Source organism: Rhipicephalus microplus, chromosome X, assembly GCF_043290135.1.
Source record: "Rhipicephalus microplus isolate Deutch F79 chromosome X, USDA_Rmic, whole genome shotgun sequence".
NCBI lineage: Eukaryota > Metazoa > Arthropoda > Arachnida > Ixodida > Ixodidae > Rhipicephalus > Rhipicephalus microplus.
Window position 1 is genome coordinate 337,282,073 of NC_134710.1, and position 19,758 is coordinate 337,301,830.

At 45.0% G+C, this 19,758-nt stretch overlaps 1 protein-coding gene across 1 annotated transcript; it reads left to right on the forward strand.

Moving 5' to 3' along the window:
- The first annotated feature begins 226 nt into the window (after positions 1-226).
- LOC142775338 (cytoskeleton-associated protein 5-A-like) lies at positions 227-16,212 on the forward strand. Its single transcript, XM_075876696.1, has 10 exons — positions 227-304; positions 1,363-2,778; positions 5,138-5,497; positions 7,130-7,357; positions 7,804-7,989; positions 9,047-9,138; positions 9,712-9,769; positions 10,188-10,313; positions 15,320-15,465; positions 16,176-16,212. Exons 1-10 carry the CDS (start codon positions 248-250, stop codon positions 16,210-16,212), a joined length of 2,706 nt encoding a protein of 901 aa, XP_075732811.1. The 5' UTR covers positions 227-247.
- Positions 16,213-19,758: the final 3,546 nt, after the last annotated feature.

Sequence of the window (19,758 nt, forward strand, 5' to 3'; positions counted from 1 at the left end):
CAAGTTCACGCCGATTTGTATCAAAGGGATGAATTGTTTTTATACTCCCGACACTTTCAGCCTGAAATGCTTTTTTACCCTACTACTGGTGGTGCTAATTTTAGGCAGTTTTCATAGAAAACAAAACTCTTTATTTTTTAGCCTTATGTTCCATTGCTGTCTGTGCTTTTGTACAATCGCAGTTGTTGCTAATATTTACTTTCATGGGCTTTGCTGCTTTTATTTCAGACAGTTCTAAATTGAAAACATGGCTGATGACACTGAATATTTGAAGCTGTCTGTGGAGGACCGTTGTCAACATAAGGTATTACTGCTGTTCACTTCATTCACTACTCTTGGCTGACAAAACAAGACTCTACTAATAAGAAATATAGAAAGGCAGGGCATTGTGCTTTTATACCAATTCTGTTTTGTTAGTATTCCTGGCACTGTGATCAAACTGTGAAAACTGTTTTCTGTGATGACATCGATCTCAGCATTGGTAACTGTGATGCTAGTTTATAAGATAGGCATGCATAGTACTTCTAATAACTTGGGCATTGCACCGAAATAACAATGTGTGAACAAAGCTTTTTTGAATTCAATGTAAAATCAAGCATTAGTCGCATATTGACAGCTTTTTTTCAAGTTGCATTGCTGACAGCATTGCACAAGACTGGAACACTGTACACTAACTACTGCCCACCAGTGGCATAGTATTCAACGTGATGTCACTACCTCCAAGTAAATTTGACATTAAAATTTTCGATGCTTAGAAGCCACCAATGTCTATCAGATTGTTGGCTCCGTATCATGGGACATCCTCGTACTACATCCACAGGGTTATAAAAGCTTTACCTGTGGGTTATATTTTGATAGAAAACGGATGTAAATTGAAAAAAAAATGAATCTTGCTTCACATGAAATAGACATACGATTTTGTATTTGAAAATTTCTGACATCTATACACACGTACAACACATCCTTGATATAAGTAGTAAGTACAGATTGTCTTTTACATACTTATAGAGAATATGAAGCCTAACTTCTTTGAGCAAAGTAACATACTCACCAATAACGTGTTTGCTTGCTTCTTCCTGTGTTTGTTTTTAAATGTGGTGGCACTTTTCACTATCAATGTCTGTGTTATTGCTGAAAATGTGCAATGCTGTATCTGCCTCTTGCATTGTTGGGTTTAATTTTGCTTAATTTGAAGCCACTGTTCGAAAAGCCTGTTATTAACATTGAAGTGTATAGTCTGCCAAGCCATCGCTAAAACAAAGATTTCACATATTGTACAACCCCCAATGTTTCAAAAATATTTCCTTACATGTATTGCTGTTTAGTTCACTTACTACGATTTTTCTTTGTTCTTTCTTTCAGCTGTGGAAAGCTCGTCTTAGTGGGTATGAAGATGCCACCAAGCTTTTTGGTTCCGTCACAGACCCCAAGAGTCCAGAGTTTCAGAAGTTTTTGCCTCTCATAAAGAACTTCGTCACAGATAGCAATGCTGTGTCTCAGGAAAAGGGACTCGCAGCTGTCCTGTCGTTTGTTGAAAATGCCCACCTGGCCAATCGCATATGTGGCGACGTCCTCACCGGGCTCGTCACCAAGTGCATCGCCGCTCCGAAGCAGAAGACACGGGAACTGGCGCAGGAGATCATCTACATGTACGTCGAAAGTGAGAAGCAAGATGTGGTTGTGGAGGAACTTGTCAAGGCACTAGATAACAAGAACCCGAAAATAGTGGCGGCATGCGTGGCAACACTGCGAGAGTGCTTGCGTCTGTACGGTGCCCGCGTTGTAGCCGTAAAGCCTCTCTTCAAAGCACTTCCGAAACTCCTCGAGGACAGGGACAAGACAGTGCGTGAAAAAAGCAAGCTGCTGACTGTCGAGCTCTATCGATGGATTGGAGATGCCCTGAAACCAATGCTGCAATCTCTGAAGCCCATTCAGGTGTCCGAGCTTGAAGCAGAGTTTGCCAACGTGGAGAAAGGCACTGCTACTGCCGAGCGTTACATCCGTTCGGAGCAGGCACGAAGAGCACAGGCAGCTGAGACTGGCACCAATGGCGTGGATTGTGTCGAAGAGGTAGAGGAGTGCGATGGTGATGGGGGTGCCACTGTTGACGCGTACGAACTGCTAGAAGCTGTCGACATTCTCTCCAAGCTGCCCAAGGACTTCTACGAGCAGTGCGAGGCGAAGAAGTGGCAAGAGCGAAAAGAGGCGCTAGAGAAGCTCCTTGAGCTCGTGAGCAATCCTAAGCTCGAACCTGGGGACTATGACGATCTCGTCAAGGCACTGAAGAAGATTGTGGCCAAGGACAGTAACGTAATTGTAGTGGCGCTCGCAGCCAAATGCTTGGCCGGGCTGGCAGCTGGTCTGAGGCAGAAGTTTCACCCATATGCGAATTTGTGCATTTCGGCGTACTTAGAAAAGTTCAAGGAGAAGAAGCAGAACGTGGTGACTGCTCTGAGGGAGGCTCTGGACAATGCATTCCAGGCCACAAACTTGGAAGCAATCCTGGAGGGTGTGACGGGGGCCCTGAGCAACAAGAATCCACAGATAAAGGCGGAGACGAACCTGTTCTTAGCACGTGCCTTCTCGAAATCTACACCGGCCTTGTTGAACAAGAAACTGCTGAAAGCATTAGTGACGTCGTTGCTCAAGACTCTGACTGACTCTGACCCAGCTGTGAGGGAAGGTGCAAGCATGGCTTTGGGGACAGCGATGAAAGTGGTCGGCGAAAGGGTGATAGCACCTTTTCTTGGTGACCTGGACAATCTCAAGATGGAAAAGGTAAGCTTAATCTATTCGATAACTTTCTGTTCATTTCACAGGCACAAGGGGGGCATCCAACTGTACATACGAGGCCTGCTTTGTGCACGGCTGATGCAGGGTAGGGTTGTGTAGCGGAAGTTAGGGATGCATGCAGCCACTAGCTCTAGGAGGAGGGTGCCTGAAGTAACATTAAAAAAGGGAGAGGGGGGCGTGGTCATGACTTTGTTAGCAGAAAAACCATTTCAGCAGAAAAACCATTTCATAGCTTGAATACTGTTTATGTGTGCTCACAGTGGCTTCACTCATTTCTCCTAATTGCTGATAGGAGGTGGAGTACAAGCGCTGAAGTGGGGGGGGGGCTGACACAAGCTTTGGGGGGGATCGCTCCTACTGCCCCCCCCCTTTGGATCCGCCACTGGCTGAAGTGCTACAGTTGTTCCTGACTAGCCAGCCTTTCTCCCTCTCTCCATTTGTACTGTTTTCTGATAACTAATATTATTCATGCCATGAGAACAAATCAGTGTTAACAAACATAACCTGGATGACAAGGAACTTTATTACTTGGGAGGTATAGTCTGTATTTGAAGTCTGGATTGGTGTGGTAGAAGGCTTTTCAGGGCTTATTGCTTTATTAGATGTCGCCTAACTTAACTGATAGTGACATCAACGGAGCCATGGAGAAAATTATTCATATAGTTTTTCAGCAGTGGTGTGGTCATTTATAGAAAAGGAAGTAAAGTGGAAGAAAAACACCTCGCTGCTGGTTAACCTGGGCTTTAATTAGCAAAGCACACTTTTCCCCCTTTGTTTTTAATGCATGTTTGCTATGTTTACCTCATTTCGTCCTTAGTTTTATTTGTTTCCTATTTATTTTATTACCTTGTTCTGGGTCAGATATAAGATTCAGATATACGTCGGCTCTCATCGGGTGTGCTCAATGTTTCTTTTACTTAATCTCCGCTATCTTGTATCGTTTTTCCTAATTCATAATCCATCCAGCTTTCCACCGTATTGCTTAAGGAACAACATGGATACCTCGGTAAGCCATCGCAAGATTTTCATGTCAAGCAATTTGCTTGGGAGTTGGCTAAGTAATTTGTCATATAGCAAACAATTCATGCAGTTCCTGGTCTCTTTAGTTACAACTATATGTGTAGGCCCCACCACAGTACAGCAAAACTGTAAACGGGTGTTAAGCATAAGTACAGTAAAACCTCCATAATTCAAACTCGGTTATTTTAAAGTCGTGCCTAATTTGAAGCATTTCCGCGGGCCCGTATTTTACAGTGGAAGTTTAAGCAGATAGTTTGAAGCGGCGGTCAGCATAAGTTGGGTTAATTCAAAAACTTCGGCTGCAGTGTGCCAATTCTTTCTGATCCTGATTCCAGCGCAAGTCCGCAGAAACGACAGCCCTTAAGAGCCACTAGGAAATTTAGTTTAGCAATGCTAATGAGTGACAGCTGAACCACCTCAGCTTTGCTACTTCCAGCACGAAAAATATAATTAAAAATAAAATACGGTCTTGTAATCGACTTAAATGTGTGCCCACGGATAAAAAAAGATTGGCTTCACTGCAATGCAGTAAAGATGCGCGGGCAGCAAGTTTTATGCTTTTTGCAACGTCGGCACGTCATGATTTACCTATTCTTTCTGGGAATTTAAAGAAATTAATAAAAGTCAGTCTGGTGGCATTCGCGATATATGCGACTCTCCGATTGGTGGTTGCTGGAGCGATTTGTGCACTTGATCTGCTAGTGGTGTTCTCGCCTACAATGCCTACTTTGATAACTCTGTTTGCAAGCTTCAAAGATGACGTTTCTGAGCCAGAACACTTAGCGAATTTTGTCACTGTTTATTATTAAGTTCTTTATTTTACGTGCTAACGCAGGGAGGAGCAGGCGACATGCTGTCCGCATGTCACTGTTCTGTTGTAGTGAAGAAGTCTTTTTTTTTCAGTTGATCACCCCCCTTTTTATTATTATTTTTTTGTGATGGCAGCAGCGAGGCCTGGAATTGCCCTTTGTTTTCGGCAATATTGTGGCCAGGTATTGCTGGAAAACATAACCCTTGGAACCGCAAACTCGCCGACACAGCAAACGACCAGCCCTGATTACTTTGAATAATTTCAAGTCCCTTTCATCGCACTTTTTGTATGTTTCGTTAATTCAAAAATGGGCTTAATTCAAAGAATTCTCACAGTCCCAGTGACTTTGAATTAACGAGGTTTTACACATGTAGAAGCGAGGAACTGTGATTATCAACATTATTGTGCTAGCTCTTTTTCATGTCCTCGGTCACGTGCCCTAACTCGGCATATCGGCAGCCTGCGAGGTTTGATGTTGAGATCTGTAACTGGAACATTTCCCTGTCAAAACAGGTAAAAGAGTGCTGTGAGAAAGCAGAAGTGGTTGCTGCACCACCTCAAAAGGCCCGTCGCAAGCCTGCTGCTGCTGCTGGGTCCTCGGGCACGAGTAGCACAGAGTCAAAGCCGGAAGCACAAGCCGCCCCAGAGAGGAAGGCTGCAACTGCAGTGGCCAAACCTCGTGGTGGTGCCCGGGTCGTGAGACCGGGGGCTGCTTCTTCTGCTGCGCCATCGTCTGCCCCTGCAAGAGCCACGCAAAAGGCTAAAGCGCCTGGACCTGCGAAAGCACAGTCGGGCAGCAGTGCTTCTTCCAATGTTTGTGCCACTCCGGCCTCGGTTATCAACTGGAATGGCAGCTTTGCCATTGAGCTGGAGGTTGCATGTGCGGCACCAGTCGCAACAACCACATCTTCAATGCATTGTGATGCAAGACGACTTGTGTTTATAAACGTTAAAAATCTTGGGCGAGGAAAAAATTAATTCAGAGGTCCTGATTCATGCCTTGTAATAAAGTCTTTGTAATTGCCACACACAAAAAAACCCCGATTAGTTATGGTTTCCAGGTATGTTTTCTTCTCTGCTTTTCCTGTGATGGGGGCTCAGTAGCTACACCATTCTTATTGCTTAGCACAAGAATGCTTTTTATTTATTGCTTTTCTAAAACATGACTGCTATGGGCACATTGGCCCACCGCCGCCGTGGTCTAGTGGCTAAGATACTCGGCTGCTGACCCGCAGGTCGCGGGTTCGAATCCCGGCTGCGGCGGCTGCATCTGCGAGGTAGGCGGAAATGTTGTAGGCCCGTGTGCTATGATTTGGGTGCACGTTAAAGAACTCCAGGCGGTCGAAATTTCCGGATCCCTCCACTACGACGTCTCTCATAATCATATAGTGGTTTGGGGACATTAAACCCCACATATCAATCAATACGGGCACATTGGCATCCCATCATGTGCTGAGTGTATTTTATTTTTCTAAGAGTGTTGCGTGAAAGTGCTCATTATGCAGAAATATCAGTGTCTGCATCTTTGGTATTGAGCAAATAATCAGTATTGTCTTTTGAGAAAACTCGAGATAGATGAAAACAAGTATAATAAAACTGTTTTGTTCAGGTGGTGAATCGAACACAGGTTTTCTGTGTGGCTAGAAGGTGCTCTACCATGGAACCATTGAAGTTTTTGAAATTGCTTCGAAAAAAATTTTCAAAAAATGTCGTGTAGTGGGTGGAGTCCCTCACACACGTAATATACTGTACCTTGTGTACTTTTAGTCTGTCCTCGATTGCAACTGCATTTTCTCCCTTTTTTATTGCATATTTTGTAACGCAACCACCCTGTAACGGCCTTCAGCCAACTTTATTGATAAATAAATAAATAAATAAACAAATAAAAATTTCGCATGGCAGAATCGTACTCGAATCACACCAGGTGTCAAGAAAAAAGAGAATTGTAGAACGAGTTGGCGGTTCAAAGCTGCCAATTCCTTACAAAGTGTGCACGGCACCTTTCGGGCGATTAGCTTATTTCGCCTATTTGTAAAAGGAAGAATTGTGGCCTAATGGACACTTGGCAACTGTTCATCCAGCAAACATTCTAGAATGGTTTGAAACAGCCAGTGTTACTGTTGAAGATGAAGCTCAGGCGTCCTCCTAGATTTTTTTCTTTTTCCTTTTTTAAGGCAGGTAGTTCGCCTCGTTAATGGTGGTGTGATAGTGATGACGATTGAATGGATACTTAGATTAACAGGCTAGTTCGCATCACTTGTTGGCATTCTAAGAACACAGTATTAACTGGAAAGGCCTTCACAAGCTTTTTCATGTGCTGAACACCCCATCTGTGCACAAAGTGAGGGTAAATTTTGTATGCACACGCACACACACATGCACCCTATATCTGCACATCCATCTATTTCAGTGGTGTTGCACTCCTTGACTACTTTTCTTTCGTACCCCTTTTATTCTTACGAAGGTCTCCTTGTTTCACATTCTCTGCTGTTTTTGTCTTTGCAGCCTGTATTCTCCGAAATGGCTCTGGCAGACGAAGAGGTTCAAAGCCGAGCAGCAGCCTTGTTCCCAGAGGAAACGCTTGCGGCTTTGGGGAGCGCAAACTGGAAGGATCGTTTGTCTGCCATTGAGAAGATGAAGGAAGTTGTCGAGGCTATGGAAGGAAGCCTGCCTGTTCAAGTCATTGCGAAGACGCTGTGCCGTAAACCTGGACTTCGAGACACAAACTTCCAGGTTTTCTATTTTCTTTAATATTCGTATGAAAGCTTTCTCATCTATATACACACGAAGCGCATTCTAACAACATTGCATCTTGCACGAATGTTCGTAATGTTCGAAAATTTGTTATAAAGGTTTATTTCCAACACTATGTATCTATTGCAAGACAATTTTCCTTTATTTTGTTGTAACGGGTATTTATTTTTATCTGCGTTCATTATATTTTAGTTTCGAGTGTGTATAAAGCATCGGTTATAATACCAGGTGTGTTTATGTGTGTGCAGATGTACAACTGTGTACATTTTTAAGCTTCAGAATTTTAAGACTAGAGCTGTATAACTTCTTGCAATTATACTGGAACTTCGATTTCCAGATTTTCAGACTCTCGGTATAGAGTCTAGGGTTTCGTTGCTGTTTCTGCTTCAATCTCTCTGCATGCCAACCTATGCATGTCTGCGCAGGTGCTGAAGCTGAAGCTGGAAACCTTATTGGTGGTACTGGGTGGTGGGCCTGTGTCCCTGTGCGTGGCCGATTGCATGTTGGCAGACTTGGTGGACAAGGTCGGGGACATCAAGAATGGCCAGGGCGCCACATCTGCCCTGACGGCCTTGGCTGAGGCCACCTCCCTAGACCATGTTGGCCAGGAGGTACTGGAGCATGTCTCCTACTCGCATTCATTTGATTCTTGCGCTTTAGAAATTCACAATTCATGTGGACGTCGGAGTTTACATCCATTTGTGGCATTTGGCACCTTCTGGGCCAAATTGCTATTCAACAAAATTGCTATTCACCGAATTCACCTTTAGTCAAAAATTTATGCACAAGCCTACTTTATTCACTAAATAAGGTGCTTCGACTTTTCTTTTTTTTCTAGTATTAACTTTCTCGGTCAGTGTTTGCAGTTCAAACTTGGCAATGTGATGTTCACTTTTTCCACATTTTAAACTTTAAAGAAAAGATTGTGAACTTCACTGGCTCTTCACTGGTTCTTAGTGCGACAGGTTAACCTAAAACAATAGCTGCGCATTCTGGTATTCATCGACGCATGCTCAAGGCAAGCATTGCAATGCACTTGTCAAATTCATATACATATGCTCATTGTAATGAAACATGTAAGCTAGGCAATGTACCTTGGTGTGATATATATATAGATTTCATTTAATTTTTGCCTTTCATAAAAACCGTGATTGCCAACAGTGTTTTTTAAGAGTAAAATGCCACAAAATTTTTCAAATAATAGGGCAGTATGAAGAGATCTAGTGTTGGTCATGAAAAAAAAAAGCTTTGTAGTTTTTAACATGAGAGCCCTTGACAAAAGTTTAATCCTTCATGCTACCCCCACAAAGTCTTCCTTACAGCTGGCCTATACCTCTTGAAGAGCCGAAACTGGGTCAACCTACACAGCTATACGTAGCCTAAGCACCTGAGTTTTCAGGTGCTATTACTCGTAGTTTGCTTTACTGTCATGACTAGCATAGTCTCTTGTGCATTTGCTGGGCATAGTAACTGTGTTAGCACAGGAAGTAGATTACAAACTCTGCTTTGCTGCAGCATCTTAGGCAAACTGGGTTTTAGCTTGAAGCCCTTTTAGAGCATGTGTTTACTTTAAACTTTTAGTTAAAATATGCTAGATACTGAAGCTTTCAGGTTGCTTTGTGAGTTTCTCTTGTATATTAGTACCACTTTATTTTTTTCCTTCTCCAGGTTCTCCAGCTTTGTTTTGCCCAGAAGAATCCAAAAAACCAAAGTGAGAGCCTGATGTGGCTGGCCAATGCTATCAAAGAGTTCGGGCTCAAGTAAGTTTTTTCAAAAACTGGGCAACTGTACATTTCATACACACCAGGTTTTAAGTGCGGAGCACTTTAGATGCTCGAGCTGTCGTATACTGCCACTGCATTGTGTAAAGCAGGCAAAACCACGTATAGCATAGCCATCTGTAACACCAAGAAGTCTTCCTTTTCTTGTTCTTTGGGTGCCGCGATGATGATAATAAGTGTGGAGGAAATCAGGAACCCGGGACGTCGTATGCTGTCACAAGCTGTCACCACTTAGCATAATGCACGCAAACCCGCATTTAAAAAATAAAAGAAAAAGGGGGAAAGCAAGGGATACATGGAAGAAAAGGGGGAAAAGGGAATAGAAAAAAAAAGTAAATGCAGAAAACTTCAAAGAAGACAGGAAAAAAAGAGGGAAGAAATAAAACCGAAGAAAAGCAAAAATTGCCGCCCAGCTCTGCAAATCCTTCGGGCTTTGCACAACTAGTGTGAAATCGCCTTAATTTTTTGCCAGAGCAGTCAACGATCCAGTGTTGTTTGAAGCATTGCAATGTACTTCACTTGTCTGATGTTCACATACTTGTTCTTTTGCAGGGTTCCAGTGAAACCAGTCATAGAAAGCATAAAAAAAGGTCTGGCTGCTTCGAACCCTGTGAGTATGAGCCAGAGCTTTTTTTTTGTGCTGCACAGTGCGACTGTTCACCACTGTTGTTGCGTAAATGTTGCATTTTGTGTGTGAGGACTTGTCTGAGGAAAGTGCAAAGAGGGCGCAAACGACGGATGGTAAGACAGCAAAGCCAGGTGTTTCCGCAGTGCAGGGCTTGCGATTACCACCATGGCTGTGGAAGCTTCCTATTGCTTTTGTGTGAAGGTTTCTCTGCGCATTCACTAGTGACTGTTGGGTATTGTGAACACAAGTGGCTCCATCCTTGTAAACTGTTTGTTAATGGAGACCTTTTAATTTTACATTTTCTTTTCAGTGTTGATGCAGACGTCCTAGCTGCATTTTGCGATGTCAGACGATCACTTCAGTAATATTGAATGAGTGAATTTGACTCTTGTATGAACAGGCAGTCAGAACAGCGTCCATAACTCTGGCTGGTGTTCTGTACCTCTACATGGGCAAGACGCTGAGGACCTTGTTTAAAGGGGAGAAGGCCGTCCTTGTGCAGCAGCTTGATGCGGAACTTGCAAAGGTTGGTGGCGTCATTACACACCTCATGCAGGTTGATGGCGTTTAGCCAGTGTTGTTTTAAGCTCTTATGAAAAGAAAGCGCCATTGCGGAGATTCGCCGATTACCTTTCAAGTATGGATGTGCGAATATTTGAAAGTTTTGAATATTCATCAAATAATGCATTTGTGATGTTAGTATTCAATTCGATAATGCATATTTGATAATTTAAAATATTTGAACAATTCAGAATATTCTTCAAATATTCTATCTTCACGAATATTCTGTCACATGTTTCTGCTGTGAAGAACATCAGATTTGGCACATTTCCAATAACAGCAGTGTTTACTTCATGCAGTGATTACTAAGTTCATGCAGTTCATGCAGTGATTACTAAGACTTCGGCCCGAGTATTATATCGCCTGCACAGCAATTCATGGAAGCTTGGTGACAGCTATCGATGAATGCGGTGACAGGTCATCGTGACAAACCTACCTGTGATAAATATCTCAATTTAAATCGTGTACTGGTTGCTCGGCAGTATGTGGGGCTTGGTTGTTTAGCGCTGTTACTGTTCGTGTAAGCGTACCAACCACTCCATCTGTTGCTGCATTGCTCATCGAAACGAAAGCAACTCGTCATTGCTGCATTGGGTCGACAAAATAGCTGTTGTAGCGTATTTCGGTTCCGTGGTGAGCGAGTACGAAGAAAAAACGTCTCTGCACAAGGGCAAGTGCACGCGTATATTACAGAGAGCGGCACGGACTAAGTGAGCTTGGTAGGTGACGCACTGCACGCAAGTATAGCACTCGGCGTGACGTGATGATAACGCGTTTCGTGTGTAGCTGGGCCATTTTTCACTAATGAATGGCCTTGCAAACATGCGCAACAATGCCTTACAAGTCGTCAATCGGCTGTGCCGCTACTTCAGCATGTATTCTCTTCATAGTTCCCAAATTATTTCATGGTCGCACATATGGTCATGTGAATAAGTTGGTGTTTCTCCGTGCAGTGGCAAACAAAAGGCCACGCACTTTTTTGTGAAGCAGCTTACAATGGCGTCCTAACATATAGTTCTGTAATGTAAAGTGGCAGGCGGAAATTTGAGGCACTTAATGCGTAGTTTCACTGTGTTCCCGACAGCACCTTCGGGAATGCGTCGTTTACACATCGCACTCGCGCGGCAGCGTCTCCTGCAATCAATCCTCTATAGCTTCGTCTGTGTGATCTCGCTCTTTTGCCAATATCAGTTAACTGCCATTAGCAGCCAGTGCGCCGAAAGGGGTCGCGATGCAGCTTAACAGTGCCCTCGTCGCTGGGAGTTGTGGCTGCGTTAACAAAAAGGTGTGATTGGGGTGTCTTTCTACCGCACATCAATAATCGCCTATCTCACATGTGCGTCTTGTGCTATCACAGCGCCTGGTACACCTTGGCAACGATCGTGTAGCTATTAGCGTGACAGAGTACTCTTGATCGGAAAATGGGGAGTGGGCAGTCCTCGAGAAAGGGAACAAAAACAAGTCAAATAACGAGTATTGCTGTGTAGTTGAAAGACTCCCCAAGTTCTCCTATTTGCCTCAGTGGCTTGACCGGAGAGAACAGGAGCACAAATTAAAAAGAAAATGATAAAATCTGGGGTTTTACGAGTCAAAACTGATAGTGTGAGAATCTGGCTGAATTGTGACCACCTAGGCTGCTTTATAAATCGCTTAGTCTTAGGTACGCGTGTGAACTGTTACATTTCACCTCATCTGGATATGTCTGCCATGGAGGAATTAAACCAGGGGCCTCATGCTCACTACCACTAGTCATCATGGCAGGTAGAAAAGCTTTCTTATTTTGTAAGAGCAACCACAAAAAATAATTAAAAAGCAGTACGAAAATTTTGTTCAACATGAGAGTTGAACACAAGACATCAGAGTCGCAAGCTCAATTATTAGTCATATTCTTCCTGGCAAGTACTGGTGGTGGGCATTTTCGTTTTTTGTGCAATAACAGACTACCGTATTTACTCGCGTTATGATCGCACCCCTAATTTTTGTCACCTAAATTCGACTTTTTTTCCCCGCGTAATGATCGCACCCTGAACTTGCCGTATCGACATGTCATGTGCCAAGTCTAGCTGAACACGTCTATCATTAATTCTGTGATCTGAAAGTGGGCATCACTATGCTAATGTCGTAACTTTACTGAATTAAATGAAAGCATTCCTTATTTAGATGGAAGAAGCTGTTTTGACGCACGTGACGCACTCAAAACCTCCATAGCTGACGCAAATAAGAAAAAGAATGGGTAGCTTTGCTCCACGGAGTGCTTCGCTCCGTCAGCCATGTTTGTTTTGACATCCCGCACTGTTACAGCGGCGGCCACATGTTGGTCGACCTTTGTTCATCCCGCAGCAATGTTTTTTTTTTCTCTGAGGCCACATTTTTTTTGTGTGTGTGCCTTGTAATCGTCTGTTGAAGCACCAGTTCACCATGGGGCGGTATGCGAGCTTTACTGCCGCGTTCAAGCTGAGGGCGCTTGACTACCCGCTAGAGCACGGCAACCGCGCTGCCGGCAGACATTTCGGCGTCGACGTAATCTGGATTCGATATTGGAAAAAACAGCGTTACATGCTCATGGCTACAAACAGCACGCGATGGGCTTTCCGTAGACCCAAATCTGGCAAGTTCCCCGATATTGAAAAGGCAGTCCTCGGATACGTGAAGGACATGAGCAAGGACGGTTATGCAGTGTCATTAGACATGATACGGACGCAGGCGTGCACAGTTTCCCGGAGGTTGGGAATAGCCACAAAGGACTTCCGCGCCAGTTCAGGCTGGACGACACGCTTCATGCGGCGGAATGGACTATCGCTGGCATTTCCAACGCGCTCGACGGAACGGAAGATGACCTTCTGTGGGACAGTGAAGACACTGCCGGCTCCGACAGGGAATCGTGTGGCGACGGCCCTGCCGCCAGTGATGCTTTGGAGTCTGAATGTACGTTAGGGGGTCAGAGAGGTAAAAAAATATAAGGGCAGTGTGCCATGCATGTAGCTCCTGCGTAATGTGTGCATTTTATTACAAAGGTAAGCCTTAATTTACTTTTATTTTTAATTAAGTTCATGATAGCTACCGTAAGAATTCTGATTAGCGACTTTTTTTACGTTTTCTGTGCTCAGAATGTTTTTTCACGGAAAATTTACCCCACGTAATGATCGCATCCCGAAGTTGGAGTAAATTTTTTTGCAAAAACAAAGTGCGATCATTGTGTGAATATATACGGTAGAGTAGCTACCATTGGTACTGTTTCCAGCAGAAATATATGATTGAGTGAAAGAATACTGGCGAATAAAATTGCATCTTTTTATTATTCGATTCTTATTTGGAACTATGTATTCATATTCAAAAATTTTGATATTCGCGCACTTCTAGTTTCAAACTACCACTGAAATTTTGTGCGCTGAATGGTACTGGCCGTTCGATCTCACTAGCTCTCACCGTATATCTAAAGACATTGCAATCGCATCATGAACCACCATTCGAGTGCTACAAGCACCACCCACACCCCATTTTCTTAAAGTAAAGCCACCTCAAGCACTTGCGTTGATTTCGTACGAAACCGCAACTTTGATTGCTCGCGGCCACCTACGGTTCAGCATGTTGCGGGAACTTTGTACAAGACGTTAAGATTGGGCGCCGAAAAGATCGCACTCGAGCATGGATCCAGGGGTAGCTCGCGTGATACAATGTTTAGGTTTGCGGCCTGTCTACGGCGACAAAAGTCCACAGCGATAGTGCAAGTCTGCGTAGTGATAGCGCAGGCTAAAGCTCGCATCGGAAAGCCGAAAAGTTTCTAAATTTGTGAAGGAGGTAGCAAACACAATAACGACCACATTTTTCCTAACAGGAAACTGAAAACGCACTTGATGGGGACGCAATCACATGATCTATGAGGAGGACGCACAGCCGAAGCCACGCCAGCACTAAGGTTACCCCGATATCCAGGCAACCGCCCTTCATCCTCACTTGGCGAGCGCGGCAGCTCTGCCGTGGTCTTTCTTCTTTTATTTTTCCTCGCTCCAGTTAACATAATAGGGCATCGAATCGCAACCGTGCAAGTGCGATACCAAGCTACTGATTATGTCCAACTATTATGGGGTGCACCTATTATGTGCGGGAGGAAGAAAATCTTATTTCTCATGACCAAACTGGGTGTACGTCTATTATGCGAGTAAATACGATACTCCAAAAGCGGCCCTGGCCTACTTCACCCTTTCCTTCGCTACGCTTCGTTCATAGGCTCGTCTATCCTCCTCATTATGCGAGGGCAAGAGGGAGGGGTGCACGTACCTGCAAGCAGACAAATTTTTGTGTGTGTGTGTGTTGGGGAAGGGGATACTCAAGTGGTGACATTGTTCAGTGCTGAGGATAATTAGATTGGGGGGGGGGGCAAAAAATTGTTTCTTGAAATAATTGGTTCGCCCACGGCTCGGGGCACTGCCAGATGTGGCACTGTTGATCTTAATGGCATTCTGAACTCAATGCGCGAATTTACTTTAGATCTTGAAAAAAAAATATTGGAGATGTTTTAAAGGCCCTTTAAGTAGCGAATTTGGATATGAATGCTCTTTTGGACCTGCCAGGTTAACCCAATCTTTTCATGAATTATAAATTCGCCTTTCAAGAAGGTCCTGCTCTTCACTGTTTCACTGTACCTTAGGGAGTTCTCGGCTTGTGAAAAAACACTTGGTGCCTCTGTGGAGTCATCGTAGATTTACGGCGTTTGAGTAAAGGAAACTGCAATGGATTACTGTGCGTTGAAGGAGATTGAAATCAGTTCAGGGTGTGCCTTTTATGTGTAACAATTCAAAAATGTTTCAATAAAAAAGGAAAAAGCTGTTCTGGAAACAACTGTTCTGGAAACAACAGTTGGAAACAACTGTGGAAACAGCTGTTCTGGTGCAAGATGCATTGTTTCGTCCAAGTGTTCATAGCTTTGCACTTTCGATCCTCCAATTGCAATGTTATCTTTCACACGTCCAGCTGGAAGGTCAAAAACCTCCCGCGCCCACTCGAGGTGTGCCAACTTCCTCGGTCAACGAAGGTGGAGGTGATGCCCCGGAGGCTGCACAGGAGGAGCAAGAGGCTGCCCTCGATATGGAGGACTTGGTTCCTCGAACTGACATCAGGCAAGTTGTTAGAAGGCATGCTGGACTGATGCTTTGCTGCTGTTTACCTTGGGAACATTGTGAGCAATTAAAGTATTTGGAAACGTTCAATTTTTTAAAATTCGCATTTATTGAAGGGAAGAACTGGTAAACAGAGAGAAACCATACTTAAAGTTGTTCAATTGAATTACAGAAGGTAACTTTAAATTTGTAGACAAGACAGCTCTGCAAGTGGAAGCTAAACCCACATCTGCTGCATTTTACTAGCAGCGTCTTTTCCATTCAGCTACTCACCATTAGCATTTTCATAGGTGTTGGTGTACAATATGGGAGTGCCTTGCCAGGGCTGTTCATGGCCATGAGGGCCGATAAGGTGCTTTCTCCACGCATCAGGTGAATGCTTGTTAAAATGCAAAGGCTGGTATGTATAGTATGATTTGAACGGCAGCATGCAGTCATTCGAAAACTGGCCGCATCGACTGCTGCCACATGTGTGTACGTGTGCATGTGTGAGAGAAAGTGCATACTCGCTCTGTTACACGTACATTATTATTCCGTGTCTATTGAGAAGCCCAAATTGCGAGCTTCATTTCAGCTAGTGTGCCGCTGCTGTAGCAAAGTTTTTAAATAAAGGTGGTACGGTTTAAAAACAAACTAAATAAAGCTGTTAGTTACAGTGAGGAACAATATTCGTTGCTTGGCAGCCCAAGATGCATGTCGAATGTTTGCAGTGCGGAGATAATCGCACTTGGTCTGAACGCTCTGTAAACTGGTTGCCTCTGTCATTTGAGGTTCTCCATTCATGCCAAAATATCTACGTTCTATTTATTTATCCCAGCTTGTACGCACCTTAAAGGGACTTTAAAGAGATCTAAAAAGATCAATGACTAGTTAAATGTTGAAACTACGCTACATCACCACTCTACTACCCTACGCTCACCAAAAAATTCCTAAAATACCCTAAAAGTAGGGAAATTACCCTATGGTTGGCTACCCTGGTCCACTTGTCGAAACTCATGCTCGAGCTCACAACCCCTGTTTACGGATTTTATCCTCCCAAGCCTCCATCATCCCCTTCCTGCCGTCTCTTACTCGTTAAAAAGCTCGTTTCGCAGAAATTATGGCGTCAGCATGGCCTTCATGGTTTACAGACATCCTGTATATTGTAATGTCACCGTAATCTTGTGTGTTAGAAGTGTACACTGCCACCGGGTGTCGGAACACGCGATTATCATAACGACTATGTGGTTTAAAGGTGGCACCCCATTATGAAAGGCGCACATGTTGCTATGCATATTTCCTTAACACCACGTAGTGCGTCCGCAGCAAGTTAAAAAACATTACACGCGCGTTTGCTCGTGGTTCAAAGCGTGCCACTGATCACACAGAATGTGGCCATATGCGATAGCTTCACTCGTACAAGCCACTTTCAACTTTATCGATTGCATTATATAATCCTCATTTTAAACTTTTCGAGCAAGATGAAACAATAAAGGTAGCTAGCATTAAGTTGTTGAAGTACGCACTAGAGATAGGATATCTCTATGCACTCAAACATTGTTATAACGAAGTTGAAGGGGAGCCACAATTATTTCATTATATTCATTATTGCGTTATATCGATCATAACAGTTTCTGGCAGTTATGCTCAGATGGGCGCACACCTATAAGCATGCAAAGAAGGAAACCGCCTTGCGGTCCGATTTACCGCAGCGCGACTACGCGTGCCACGGAAAATAAACTTAGTCAAATCTCATTAACTCGAACTTTCGGGTAATTCCAACTCACACTGAGGTCCCGTAAAAGCTATGTGTATTCCCATGGGCGAAAACGCCCTGTAATTTGAACGGGCAAGCCCTTCCGACGGTTAATAAGAACATTCCGCGCTCCGAAAATGCTCTCGGCACCATGTCCAATGTCGCGGCGGCACCTCTAAACGCTGCGCGCGAAGAAGGAAAAGAAGAAAAGGAAAGAAAAGACTATGGCGGATTGTTTGCTCTTCTCAAATGCCGCTCTGCTACACGCCTGTTCCACGCTTCTCCCTTTTCAGTCTCTGCACGTAGAGACCCTTCTCCTTCCAAGGCCAGGCGCGCAGAGAGAGGGAAAAAAAAAGAAAGCTGTCGCGGAGAGTCCACCTTTCTCGGTGCAGATAAGCAGCCATTGTAGCAGCAGAGACTCAGTCGTTGCCGTTGTGAAAGGGAAATCGCTTTACACCGCAGCGCCGCTTCTCTGTCATGTGGCCCGCTGAGCGCTTCCTCAATCGTCTCCGCTGGCTGTGTGAGGAGGTCGGCTCTCTTGGCCACGCGGGGCGTGGCTGTAGGTAGGCGCGGAAGTTTTGAAAGAGCCGTGCCGAACGAGCGTCAAACTTCGCAGAAAACGCTATACAGTCGAGCCCACTTAAAACGGCCCCACCTAAAACGAACTTTCGCTTAAAAGAAACAATATCCGTGTGACCGTGAAAATATACATTGGTTCAATGGCACAAAACACACAACGATTGTCCCCGAGCGCCGCTGGTCGGGTACAGCAAACGGAGTCAGCGGTCTGCCGATTTCCCGGGAAACAAATTTCGACCACAGATCAGGCATGGCCGATGTGCCCATACCTTCTTATTGTCAAACGCCGACCCTGCCTCCGTGACCCTCTAGTTGCCGCTCTCCCCAACCCATGGAAGAAGGAAAGCTGTTTCCTTCCTCCATGCCCCGACTGCTTTTTGTTATGCACCCCTCCGTCCTTTGTCCCCCCGCTACTCTGAGCACCCCGCATCGCCAGACGAGGCCAGAGTTTTTTACACTGCCACCGATCTTTCGAAGACAGGTCGGCCATCTACCCTGTTTTTGATCGCTGGTTGGCGTCGCCGGCCTGGAGGGACCAGACCATTTGCCAACATTGTCGGCCACCGACTGTATACGATAGTCTGCGTCTAGTGCACGCGCGTACTCTACCCCACCGACTCTGCGATTTGTTTCATGTTTAGGACTTGTTCTCGCTCACTTCGCACTCTGCCCCGCATGCCTTCCGGGCGCGTGCGGAAGAGCGAAAATGGCTGTTAATTTGCGTGGAACAAATTGCGAAATATCGAAGTTCGTGAAGCCACGCAAGCCCGCCGGTGCAACAAAACGATTTTTTTACCACGGCCACGCGTACAGATCCCGTTGGCCATGCTTTGACTTTTGCGCATGCAGGCACTCTTTCCAAGTTTTTCTACGTGTGAGTTTCGCGGACCTTTCAAGCAAGCTACCCAATCTCCTTCCTTCCTGTGTGTTTCGGTTTTCAAGGTCACCCCTCCCGCCGCATCCTCCCCTCTTTTTATCGCAACTCCTTGCCCTTCTCTCGCAAGTCTGCTCTCCTTTCTTTATCACAGCCCCTTCGCCCATGAAGGAAGGTTCCTCCTTGCCTTCGCCTGTCTCCGCCGCTCCGCGACGCCCGCCACGCTGGCTTGAATTAGTTTCGTTTTCTGGCTGAAAACGGGCCAGAGCTGTTCCACGCGTTCTGACACGTGTGTCGCGTGTGCACCCCTTGATTGCTCTTGGTATGCGTATGTAGTCAAGATGGCAGACGGTAAGACTAGCACGCTTTTTCCTGCCGCTCAACAAAACCTCAAGCCAAGTGTGACCGCTTGGCTTGAGCGTAATCCGCGCGTTTGGTGCCGCGTTGCTGAGTGCTTGCTCATAGCTGTTGGCCATCTGGCAGCCAACTTGCCGCTTTGGGCGTCCCAGTATTCAGCTGTGGAGATGGTGAACATTTCGTGGGCGGCGGTGACGGCTACTTGCGCGCGAAACCGTTTTCGCGAGGCCGACTTCGTCGACGTCGGTGTTACGTCCTAACAGGACCACTGCGGCGGGGGTTTGTGGCAGTGCATCGTCGGCTCCGACCTGGTAAAGGTGGTGGACAATCTGTTGAGATTGTTTAATTACGGCGGATGATGATGCCGAAACTGCGGAACCATGCACTAGTTGGGACATTGTGAATGAAGTACGTGGCTAGAGCGATTTTGAGGAATCGGATTGCGAGAACGACGAAACTTTGGAGCCACTGCCTCATGCAGCTTATGCCACGGGCCTCGGCAAACGAGCACCCTGCCGTCTTAAATGAACTCCAGGCCGCCCTTATCGCTTCTGCTCTTCGAAACAAGTGCATCACGGACTTTTTTGGGGAGAAAATTGTTTTCACTCGCAACTTTTTTCAAGAGATGTGTTTAATTTACTACGAACTTCAGGATACAGCGAACGGATGCCGCGTCACACTCAGGTTTGTTATAAGCGAGCTTGACAGTACCTGACACACTAAGGTTGATTTTTTATAGACTATTTGA